General features: G+C 41.9%; 1 protein-coding gene across 1 annotated transcript in view; it reads right to left on the bottom strand.

The window, feature by feature from the left end:
- Positions 1-12,826, bottom strand: part of MPP4 (MAGUK p55 scaffold protein 4) — a 155,401-nt gene that overhangs the window by 125,902 nt on the left and 16,673 nt on the right. Inside the window, exons 2-4 of the mRNA XM_073633302.1 lie at positions 10,936-11,045; positions 7,640-7,761; positions 6,516-6,593 (exon numbers count right to left, since the gene is read on the bottom strand). Of these exons, the coding sequence (XP_073489403.1) occupies positions 6,516-6,593; positions 7,640-7,761; positions 10,936-11,017 (282 nt within the window). The 5' untranslated portion in view covers positions 11,018-11,045. The remainder of the gene's footprint in view (positions 1-6,515; positions 6,594-7,639; positions 7,762-10,935; positions 11,046-12,826) is intronic.

Raw genomic sequence — 12,826 nt, 5'->3', positions numbered from 1 at the left:
AATACTGTAGCTACTGACTTTTAACCTCCCTGGCGGTATGATTATGTCAGTATTTTTGAATGTCAAAGTGGTACATTGTTTTGCATGGAAATTTGTTGTTTTATATTGTAGGCCTGTAATTCTTAGGAATAACTCACTTAAATCTGTCCAAACAAGAGTCTAGTAGACATCCCAGGTATGATAAAGTTTGAAACACGAAATCATACATTATATTATAATAAATAATTATAAAAAAATAATAATATAATAATACATTTTATTAAATAATGTAATTAAACTAAAAACACTGAAATTTGTCCAAACAAGGGTGCAGTATTACTAGTCACTATAATACTAGACACTGCATATTGATTTCGTAAACATCCCAGGTATGAAAATTTTTTAAATATGGGACTGCACAAAGTCCGATGTCACAATCAGGACAATGGAACCTGTCATCTCTCTTCGAGCAACAAACCACGTATATCCTTGTAGGTGCTGACTTTTTCTCGGTTGGTGGGATGTAGTCCATGAAGTAATGACCAGTCAGGCGTTCTGGGTTGACAATGCCAACAGTACGAAGTCCAGCTCTATTCACAGCCATTGATGGTGTTTTAATGAAGTCAGAAAGAATCACAGGCTTGTCACTTGTTTTGATCATAATGTAGGCATTCCACAAGCATTGCTCAAGAAGATGCCTGAAGTTCTTCTTGTAGTACTTTTGCTGTTTCCTCATTGCTGGGTAGAATGTCATTGCTTGGTCAGCTCTGTTGACACCTCCCATGGTGTTATTGTAGTCTATCACCACTTGTGGCTTCATGATTTTTTTCCCACCTTTCATGTGTACCATAATAGTGGAGGTATTATGAACTGTACTCATTAGGCACACATCTTTATTCTCACGCCATCACAGTGCCATCATTTTGCCTTTCTGCCAGGCAACCATTTCTACAGTCTTCAGCGTCTTATTGTCAAACATTGGCGGCATGTCGCGCTGGTTAGCCCTAACGGTTCCATAGGCATCGGCATCTGTTTTGTTTTGCAGAAGAAACTCAAAGTTCAGGAGACGTATAAAAGTTGGCGGTTGTTACGCAATAGTCCTGATTTAGCAATGGCTCAATGAGTGAAAGAACGGAAGATGTTGCCATTCAATAGTTGCTCCATTTTGGATTGAATTTTGTTCCTTTTCCAGTGTATTTGACTGAATTCTAAATGTAGCCAGTTGATGATTCGCATAGCATGTAGGATTTTATGCCAAATCCTGCTCTCTTTGATGCAATGTATTGTACCCAGCTTAGATATCCCTTGTAGGCCATTAGACTTTCATCTATGCTGATATCTCTTTCTGGCACATAGCTCCGTTGGAAATTATTTGGAATAATTTGAGATACTTACAAAGTTTTCTTTAGTTTTGGAGCAGGATGAGTAGTTTCATCAAATTCTTCGTTGTTTTCGAAGTGTAAATATTTAATGGAAAAAGAAATAGGAAGCTGCACTGCAGGATATAAAATGATAATAATAATAATAAAATTGAACAAACATGTGACAGTAATGTGACAGTCTATAAGCCGTGAAGTAAGATAATGAATCCCCACATGGAAGGTGATATCATCAAAAAGTAAAGTGAAAAGGTCCCCTAGGTACAAAAAAACGTTCTGTGAAGTGAATCTTGATAGACGATCCCTATAGTGCAAATGATAACTGAAAACACCAGTGACAGTGAACCTCCACCTTAAAAAATGCACGCTTACCAAAAGGCAAGCAATAGCAACGAAATCAATGTCCTGACATCAGACCAGCACCAGCAGTGGATCGCTTGATGATAATGAGGATTGGAACTCACAGAAAGGACCAACGATCAGCATTACAGGGACAAAAAGAAAAACTCTCCTTAGTGTAACTCTGTATACATCATTTATTACAAAAGGAAGTATTGCACTTACATCAAACAGGAGAATAAAATGCTCATAGGAGAATGCCGGCCGGCTCGCAGACACCCGTCCACCAGTACACAATACACCGTAATGACGTCAGCACGCCTACCACCCGACGTACGTTTCGTCAAAGATTAACTTAGTCATAGGGAACGGGCGATGCGCTGGCTCATCGCTATAAATAACCAAGCCTCGCTGTGAATCCTAAGCAGCTAAACTGAATTGCCTGAGGACACATAATGATATTAATGCCTAAAAAGATGGCAAATATTAAGAAGGTATATTAAGGTACAATTAATAATAATTAAAAAATACTAACAGAACAAAAAAAAAAAAATTTTGTATAAAAAGCATAAAAAACACTCCATGTGAATCAAAGACACATGTCATGTATGTAGAACAGTCCAACACTGACCTCTAGTGGAGCAAATGTGTGCACACTAGCAACACACCATAGAGAAGAGCACACCATGTGTGTGTGATCTGTCAGCGGAATGTCACAAAGGCCAACAAAATATATTAAATGAATAAAAATAAACTAAACTGAAATAAAATCTGTCAAAAATAATAAATAATATATTAATATGACAACTGAAACTAGGAAATGTATAGGCCAAACTAAATTATGTATTATTTAGTATATAAAATTAAAATGGAATAAAAATAAAAATAAATTTCTATGGTGGTGTAAGTTGAGGTGTGTGTGGAAAAAAGACCAAAAAAGTGGTTGGAGTTGACCTCCCAACCAACATTGGTCTAGAGCACACTAATCTCAAAGGCAATAGTCTTTAAGGGGTAAAGAGCCATAGGGACAGATAAGTCAATAGAGATAACCCCACCACAATTTATCCATAGGAGTCATTAAACATAGGCAGTAAGCCAAATAGGTAAAAAATAAGCCACTGAGGGTTCACAGCAAGTTTACAAATAAAGTTAAAAGAGGAAATTAAGAATTGTCAATAAAAGCATTCAAGTCAACATCCACATTGAGTCCAAAGGGAGCATAGCATTTAATTTTATGGATCCAGGCCATCTCCAGTCTCGAGACACCACGTACCAGGGAACCACCTCTCCAATGGGGAATATGCCTATCAATCCCAAGGAAGATAGTTTTAGCAGGATTTTCGTTGTGAACCTCCAAGTAGTGTCGCGAGACTGGGTGCTTAGGAAAACCACAGATAATGTTGGTTACGTGCTCATTGAGCCTGACCGAAAGTGCTTGCTTGGTCCTGCCCACATACTGCAGCCCACATGGGCATTGAAGCTGGTATACAACACCCTTAGTAGAGCATGTAATAAAAGGCTTAATCACAAACTCTCTAAGAGTGCTGGATGAAACAAACCTCTGGGTTCTTCTATGTGGACAGCCACTTACAGAACAGACCCTACATCTCCTACATTGATAAAACCCAGTGAGGTTTTTAAAGAAACCCCTTATGATAGGAGAGGGGTCAAGAACATTAGGAGCTAATCTACCCCTAAGGGAAGAGGCTCCCTTGTAAATGACCTGTGGCTTATTGGGAAGAACCGTATTAAAAACAATATTATTAGTTAAAATACGCCATTGTTTTTTAATAAGTCTCCCTACATTCCTGTGTTGGATGGAATAAGTGATGATAAAAGGGACAGAAGGTGTCCTGTCTCTAATGAGTGGTCTCTCTCTAAGTAGGTCAGCCCTATCCAGTGAGGACAACTCTTCCAAGGTTTTAACTAAGGAGGCCTCAGAATAGCCCTTTTCAAGAAATCTTTTAGTTAAAACATTGGCCTGTAGGGGAAACTCGCCAAATTCGGAGCAGTTTCTCCTCAATCTTATGTATTGGCTTTTGGGCACCGATTTTAGCCACGCTTCATGGTGGCAACTATCAGTAGGAATATATGAGTCACGGTCAGTACTTTTAAAGTGAGTGGATGTTATAAAACGATTGTGGGATATCCCAATATTGAGGTCCAAAAAATTAATCTCGGTCTGACTGGCTTCGTATTTAAGGGAGATACCCCTGGAGTTAATATTTAAATTGCCCATAAACAAATCAAGATCAGCTCGACTACCATCCCACAGGAGGAGGATGTCATCTATATATCTAGCCCACAACACCACCTGAGGCTTATTGTGGGCATAGACGACATCCTCCTCCCAAAGGGCCATGAAGAGGTTTGCCAAACTAGGGGCATATTTAGCCCCCATAGCAACCCCACGATCTTGCCTATAAAACTGACCCCCAAACCAGAAATAACTCCTGGATGCCGCAAATTGAAGTAAATCCATAATAATAATAGTGGAGGTATTATGAACTGTACTCATTAGGCACACATCTTTCTTCTCACGCCATCACAGTGCCATCATTTTGCCTTTCTGCCAGGCAACCATTTCTACAGTCTTCAGCGTCTTATTGTCAAACATTGGTGGCATGTCGCGCCGGTTAGCCCTAACGGTTCCATAGGCATCAGCATCTGTTTTGTTTTACAGAAGAAACTCAAAGTTCAGGAGACGTATAAAAGTTGACGGTTGTTACGCAATAGCCCTGGTTTAGCAATGGCTCAATGAGTGAAAAAACGGAAGATGTTGCCATTCCATAGTTGCTCCATTTTGGATTGAATTTTGTTCCTTTTCCAGTGTATTTGACTGAATTCTAAATGTAGCCAGTTGATGATTCGCATAGCATGTAGGATTTTATGCCAAATCCTGCTCTCTTTGATGCAATGTATTGTACCCAGCTTAGCCATCCCTTGTAGGCCATTAGACTTTCATCTATGCTGATATCTCTTTCTGGCACATAGCTCTGTTGGAAATTCTTTAGAATAATTTGAGATACTTACAAAGTTTTCTTTAGTTTTGGTGCAGGATGAGTAGTTTCATCAAATTCTTTGTTGTTTTCGAAGTGTAAATATTTCATGATCAGAGAAAATCTGTACTCTGAAATGACCATGCCAAAGAATGGAGACGCAAGTAATTTATTGGTTGTCCCCACCACTCCCTGAAGTATTATTAGGCCCAGAAATTTCCAAATGTCATCTTTGTTCACTGGTTCCCACTTTCTGCTTCTTGGAAACTTCCGATGCGTAGTAGCTAATTGTTGCTCTTCGTATTGGTTTCTCTTAGTAACTATCTTTTCAATAACCTCATCGGTCAGAAATAATTTAGGTATGCCAAGGGAATGTCGTGTTCAACGTCTACTTTCATACCAGATGCTCCAGTAAATGTGAATCTTGAGGGCGCTGCCTGATCCGTACCACAGTCAATAGAGCACCAAGTTCGTACATCACTGAGCTCAGTCGCAGAATCGTTGCTGTCGTCACTTTCAGTGTCTGATGATGAATTTCCCCACAAATCACTATCAGTGAATTCTGCTAGCGATTCTAAATCACTATCGCTGTTTTCTTGCTGGTCTAAAACCGCTTTTGACCTAAAGGGACGCTTTTTGGATGCCATGGACATTCTCAAGTTTTCAAGCAGAAAGAATGGTAAAAGTGCAGGCAGGGCACTGGACAAAGTACTAGGGATAAAAAAACGGAGGTGAAATGGTTTGATACAGTAATTCTAATCCTAACAGATTACAATGTATTGTGTGTATGTTACGTTTTGAATTTTCTGCCCCCCTGCGTCGCAGCACTCGCAGAGAAGGGAAGACGGATGCATCGGCCGGAGGACACAGCGGGAGGACACCGGGGGATCATAGGGACAAGGTAAGTAACAGTACAGGGATACTACAGTGTAATCCCAAGTGTGGCTCGGGAGTTACCGCTTTTGGTACTGAAAATTAACCCAGAGCCACACTTTGGATTACCACCAGTGAGGTTATTATTAGAACACCTACCTATCCAGGGATCCTGTGATTTTTCAACCAATTCTCTGGTGCTGCCACCGCCATTCCTTGTAAGGGAAACTGGCACTGAAGCCTTGTGACTTCACAGCCAGTTCCCTACTGCGCATGTGTGAAGTGCGCTGCGCTTTGTGAATGGCCTGGTGGCGTAGGGAGGAGGAGGGGGCCAGACTTCCGGGGGACCTCTCCCCACCCGCTCCCCCCCCCCCAAAAGGTGCCAAATGTGGCAGCAGAGGGGGAGGAAGCAAACAAGCGGAGCTTCCCCTTTTGGATGGAGCTCTGCTTTAAATAGTATTTTTGGTTTGTGGTAATCAGATGCAGTAGTTTTGCTTTAAAGGGATAAAGCATGGGAAAATGTTCAGGTACTGCAAGGATGTACTGAATATGGTTTTGTGCTATGACAAACACTGGAACCTGCAACTGTATATTGTTGACTTGTGAAGATACTGTAATACAGTAGTCCTAAATATACTGTGCTGTAAAATTAGTTAACAGTAGGAAGTCTAAGACCCACTAGAGATTACCAGCAGTGGCATACATACAATACATAAACATTTCAAAATACCTCCTTTTCAGTCAATACTGCTGAGCTCGGCCCCAGGTTACAAACTGAAATAAACCTGTCTTGACAAGTATGGCTTAAATCTGTTTTGTACTTTTTTGGCACATCTAATAATGTTTTACTTGTGCACTTGAATAACTGAATAAAGTGAAAAGGCAAATAACACTGAAAAAATGTTGGTTTGGATGACAGACGTTTGTTCAGCTTTTTTCAACTAACCTCACTGGATAGGGTTCGGACTTTGGGTACAACAGGCATAGGCCTTTTTCTTATGTATTGATGTAGGCAGTCATGAACCTGCAGGAAAGAACAAGTGACATTATGTACTGCAAACACAGTAAAAACACAGCAAAAAAGGATAAAAGATATAAAACCTGTTGGATTTTATACAGCAGGCTTTGTAATGTGGAACCTATTGGGATTTATACCTGTGGGATTCCCCTGGAAGCTGGAAATCACTGTAGTACACACTGATACCACAGTGATCTCCACTAGCTTCTAAGTCCCATGCTGTTGCATGGCTTCTAGGTTGACCAGTCAACCTAGCTGGCTATCTGTGTCCTGGGTGAAAGGTCCCTTCAACCCCCCCAACTATCTACGATCTGCAGAGGTGTGCCTATGTGATGTAGAATGCCCTACCAACTCCTCCTCTCTGGTCTGCAGGAAAAAGACTCTTGAAGCAGGGAGATGACTTCACTTAGACTTAAAAGAAGATTTTGTCCTACGGGAGCTACGCAATTAAAATAAAAAATAATGGGGATTCTCTAGAGGGAGGAAGGTTTAGGACAAAAAGACACACTACGAGATGGGCTATACCAATGACCTTTCCACATCAATCTGTATACAGCTACTAAAAATGTAAACGTGGCTTCCTTCTAGCTTTGGCAGCCAGAATAATGGGTGCATTTTGTACATTGTTTCCATTTAGAATTTCCATAGGAAATGTCATTCCCTGCTCATCTCTTTATCCCATTCCTGTTTTTGATTACTACCTTGGCACTGATCATGCGACTATGGCCTAAAAACCTATCCAATCTGCACTCAGGAAGTATATTGTGAGTGGAATCCATTTATGTGTCTATACATCAAAGTTAAGGGGTAGGATGCTGCAATGGGAAACCCCAAATCCTTGCAGAGTATTTAACAGAGCAGGAGAGAATTGTTTTCTTTCCTTCAAAAAAGGTTAAGTTGAAATATGGGTGGACACAAAATGTTTTATGTAAAATCAGCCTTTTTTTTAGTGAAAGTAACCACAATGCTTCACGGCAACCCTTGTCCACGGCTTGGACATTTTTAATATTTTAAATGCATCTGTATATATCTGTTGAAAAGAGAGCTTATACCTTTAGTAGAGACTGCAGCCATGGAGCCTGTAGTAAACTGTACAGTACTCCAATTCCATTGACATCTCTGTGGTAGAACAGACCCAACTCATCAAGGACAAGCGTGAGGATCTGTGACAGTCCTTGAGGATAGAATGCAAGTGGTTAGTATATTTTACCGATTGCAGAAACACAATCTTAATATTTCACGTATCTATGCAATTAAATAATACCCCTACATCTAGATCTCAAACTACAAATGTAAAATTTCATTCTCAGGTATTTATCTGATTGTAGCTGCTAAATTAGACCATATGTCTAGTTATTCTAATCTCCATTGGCAGAATTACAACTAATAATAATGCTTTACAGATAGGACCTTGGTGGTTTTAGGCAAAGTACGTTTTATTAAGGAAACATTTAAAATCTTTAAAGCAGAACTAAAATAGGATTAAAAAAAATATTAGCAGGTATAGTTTAGATTATAGACTTTCATGTCTCTTCTGCCTTCAAACCTTTTAGCACTTGATGCTAACAATGTTTTTGAATTCTACACTGACTGCAGTGGCTGCATAGTTCAGAGTAAAATCCTAGCATCTGAAGGATGATGGAAGGAAGAACCAGTTGCAGGAGAGATGCAACTCCCTTGAGCATGGGTTACACCATCCATGGCCCACCAGTAGCTGAAGACAGAAGACTCTAGACTAGAAAGAAGATTGAGTTTATATTGGTATCAAAGGAGCAATGAGGGTGGGCACAGACTTTGCATCCCTGCAGGAGGTTGCACTAAAAAAGCAAATCTGTCGTAATGTTATATTATGTTATGCACATTAAGAACTCATTGGCAAGAACTCTGGAGCCTCTAGTTACATATAGTTTCACTTTAAGCTTCTTTGATATACTAAAGCTGAACTCCAGGCAGATATAAAGACATCATAAATCCAATTATGTATTGATAAATTAATATTTTAAATATGTTAACTGTAAGTACCTGATGATCTTTTTCAATTTATCAGCTTTCTTTATCCTCTGTACAGCAGACTGGAAGGTCAGCATTAGGAGCCAATCAAGCTCTGCTGCAATGCATGGCAATATACATGCTGACATGAGAAAAGAGCAGAGTGTATAAAAGTGCAGGAATTACCTCATCAAGTGCTGCTGCTCGTTATTGTCCAATCAGCAGGATTCAAGGTTTGGTGATGGATTCTGGGCACCAAGAGTCATGGGTGGCTTACACTAAAGGCCCCCTTGATAGTAGACCTCCCTGAAAAACTCACCCTTCCAGTAACCAGATCATTCACCCTCACACTGATCTGCGGGAATGTACAACAATGGGCTAGGACAGTGCTTTCCTCAATGCTCGTGACTAAGCTGAACTGCTGCAGTGAGGGGGCTGTTCTGTCTAGCATGGTTGCTTAGATCACAAGACAAGTCACACAGAATTAGAAATTCTTTGACAGTTAAAATAGTTAATATGTGTGTATTTCCACTTTATTTAGCTGGCTGACTGAATTTCCACCAAAAGTGTTAGTAGAAGAGAAGTGGTCTGTTTTAGGAAATGGAGTAGATGGGTATACTGGTTTTATTATTGAAAAATGTGTCCCTGTACTAAGCAGTCTACATTTGAATTTACTGTCACATCTCCCTAAAGGGGTGTTTCCAATGATACTGCAACCCTACTCAGTCCAACCTAGAATAAATACAGCCATTGCTATGATCAGAATTATTTTTATTTGGTTTGCGAAGAAAGTGATACTCAGCAAAACATCTTTGCTCAGCAAACCGTACTTAACCACTTCAATACCGCGCACAATCCCCCCCCTTCCTGCCCAGGACAATTTTTTAGCTTTCAGGGCTGTCACACTTTGAATGACAATTGCACGGTCATGCAACACTGTAGCCAAACTAAACGTTTATAATTTTCTTCCCACAAATAGAGCTTTCTTTTGGTGGTATTTGATCACCTCTGCGGGTTTTAATTTTTGTGCTATAAACGAAAAAAGACCGACAATTTTGAAAAAAATTGATGGGCACTGATAGGCAGCACTGATGGTGGGCACTGATAGGTGGCACTGATGAGGGCTTTACTGAGTGGCACTGATTGTCACTTTGATGGGGCACTGACAGGCATTACTGATGGGGCACTGATAGCCACTTTGTTGGGCACTGATCTGCACTTTTATGGGCACTGACCGGCTTTATAGAGGGGGACAGGCTGGCAGGTAATGGGAACTCATTGGCAGCTGATATGTGCACCTTTTGATGGGGGCTGTGCTGATAATCAATGTGCTGATTATCAGCACAGACCCCCCCCCCCCCGACAGGGAGAGTCGCTGATCAGCTCTCTCGGTCAGTGTGAACCAAGGAAAGACATTTACCGGCCCTTACTGGTTCATGCGATGATCAGCTGTGATTGGGCACAGCTAATCTGTCAGAGGCTACATACCACGATCGAAGTTGCGGGCACGTGCCGGCTCTGTAATCCTGATCACCTCATATAACGTCCGATCAGGATAACTAAACCACTTTGCCGCCGTCATTTTGCTATACGGCGGGTGGCAAGTGGTTAAAGTGGATGTAAACCCAATTTTTTATTTTTAAATTAAGGCTTACACCTTGTACAGTATAGGATTTCATGTCATCTGTGCCCAGTCTTGCCACAAAGAATCAATCCAGCTCTGAGCAGTCCTCTTATCTTTTTTCAGTGAGATAAAAATGGTCAGACAGAGAAATAGATGTCCGTTTCTCTCCCCTTGCTGTGGGCGACAGGTGATTTACATATCTCATGCACTAGTGTGAGAGAGGCATTCTGTTTACATTCTGTGTACTTCAGATCCCCTCCTCCTTTCATCTCCAAGTCTGCCAGGATTGGCTGCTCCATAACTCAGCATGATTGGGCATGCTGAAGTCATGTGGTGACTTTCCTGGGTTTTGACTGGATGTTAGTGATCATGGGGCATAATCCACAAGACCAGTTCAGTGTACGAAATATTGATGCCTGGCCAAGGGGAGTGTAGAGGTGGGCAGGGAGTCTACTGACATCACTCCACCCACCCACAGAATATGCAGTTTTTCGGTCTTATAACAGAGGGGAGACATTTGACAGGTAAGGATACATGCAGGAGGCATGTATATCCTTATAGATAAAAACTATGGCAGTAGCAGTAGTTTACAAAGGATGAGAGTGGGTTTATATCCACTTTAACCCCTTAAAAAAATTATACTATAATGACAACCAATAACTTAGTATTTTGCTTCCTTTGCCTTTATCTGCATCTATTTTTCCTTATCTCTCTGCATGCTTTTCAGCATCTTACCATTCTCTTGAAGGCAGCCAGGATTCATTTCCATGGTCTCCCTCATTCTGGACGTTTCTCCAGCCTTCTGTGGATGAACCATCCAACCAAACCAGTCAGCAAAAATGGTACTAAAACACAAAGGAGAATTAATGAATCTTAAAGTAAATATAAATCTAATGACAAAAAATATTTCAGACCCCTTTATTTTCAATTGGTGATCCTGCCTGTAACAGTGTGCAAGAATGACAACATTCATTCACTGTACAGTATCTATGGAGGAGCAGTGTTGTCACCCTAGGAAAGAAACATCTACTTACTGTATCTCCATAACATGGGGAGAGTCTGTAGTTTATATAGAGAATTGGGAACAAACCTAGCCCATTAGTGTAGGGCAGTAGGGTGACATTTTCTCCATGTTTCCTTCCTCATTGGGCGCTAAGTGTGGGTCAGATAGGAGGCCTAACCCGAGCAGGTTCTTCTGGGCTATGCTAGGCACTTTGTACAAGGTCACTGCCATACACATGGGGTACATTTACTTGAGCCACACTCCCAATCCAGCAGATGACAACATGAACGAACTCTAGTAAACTCTCTGGGGTCCAGCCATGCACCTAGTGCTGACTCTATGCGTGCACTTCACTTCTTCTCTTCCGTACCTGTGTACAGGCTGAGCGCCGCGGTGGTGCAGATCTGCTCCCGTTGCTATGGGAGATGGATCAAAGGAGTGCCGACAACATCTTCCTTGCTGCAAGAGGCTCTCACCTGCCATATCTACACGCTTAAAGCGGTGTTCCGCCCAAAAAATAAAAATTAAAAACCAGCAGCTATGCATACTGCAGCTGCTGGCTTTTAACAATAGGACACTTACCTGTCCTGGAGCCCAGCGATGTCTGCACCGCAGCTGATGTTTCCATCAGCTGTCGGGTGCTGCCGCCGCCATTGCGGGTAAGGGAACCCGGCAGTGTAGCCTTACGGCTTCACGCCGGGATTCCTACTGCGCATGTGCGAGGCCCCGATCCTCTCTCCTACTGGCCCGGCGACATTGAGAGGAGGTGGGTCGAGGAGGGAGACCCGCGGGCGATGTCACAGGCCGCGGCCCGGACTCCCAGAAGTGGGAACAGAATAGCTGTCAAAGACAGCTATCCTGTCCCCCCTCACACCTGAAAGGTGCCAATTGTGGCACCAGAGGGGGAGAGGAGACAAAATGAGCGGAAGTTCCATTTTTGGGTGGAACTTTGCTTTAACGACAGTCTACTAGAGAAACCTTTGTTACCTTTGGTAACTACTTGTGTCTTCACACTGTATGAACTCCTTATACTAATGTCTTCATACCCAATATGTTTTAGTGACCCAAGCTCTAGACTATGTGCTGGTTACTTACATTGCACCCCTTTACTAACTTCAGAGCAGGCCAAGGCAAAGTTTTAAACATTTTACTTGAAGAATAAGGTAACATGATGACAGAGACAAACGATAGTCCAAGATACAGTGCAAACATTACCCAATATCCCCGATTACAGGCTTGGGGCTGCCCCAGGGCCGGATTAACATAGGGGCTGATGGAGCTGCAGCTCCAGGCCCCTGCCTTAAAATCGGCCCTCCCAGTCAGCAGTATAAGCCTGATTTCTCCTGTCCATAAACTTCTATGGGACAGGAGAAGCTGTGTGTAAATGGAGGGGTGTCTGGCTGCATCTGTGTTGGCTCACTGTGTTTATTACAGTGTCAAAGTGCACAGTTCCCCCCCCCTACACAAATGGCTCTGCCTTCCCCCTCCCCTCTCCCCTTTCTCTCTGTGTGCAGTGAAGGAGCCGTGTGGGCTGGGAAATTATGAACAGAGCAGCCGGCAGATAGAAGGTGAACAGATATGTGAGTGATAAGCTTCCCATCCAAGTGTGAGCTCAGTGACTGG

The sequence above is a fragment of the Aquarana catesbeiana genome, linkage group LG06 (genome assembly GCF_042186555.1).
Source record: "Aquarana catesbeiana isolate 2022-GZ linkage group LG06, ASM4218655v1, whole genome shotgun sequence".
Lineage (NCBI taxonomy): Eukaryota > Metazoa > Chordata > Amphibia > Anura > Ranidae > Aquarana > Aquarana catesbeiana.
This window is presented reverse-complemented; position numbering and strand designations above follow the sequence as displayed.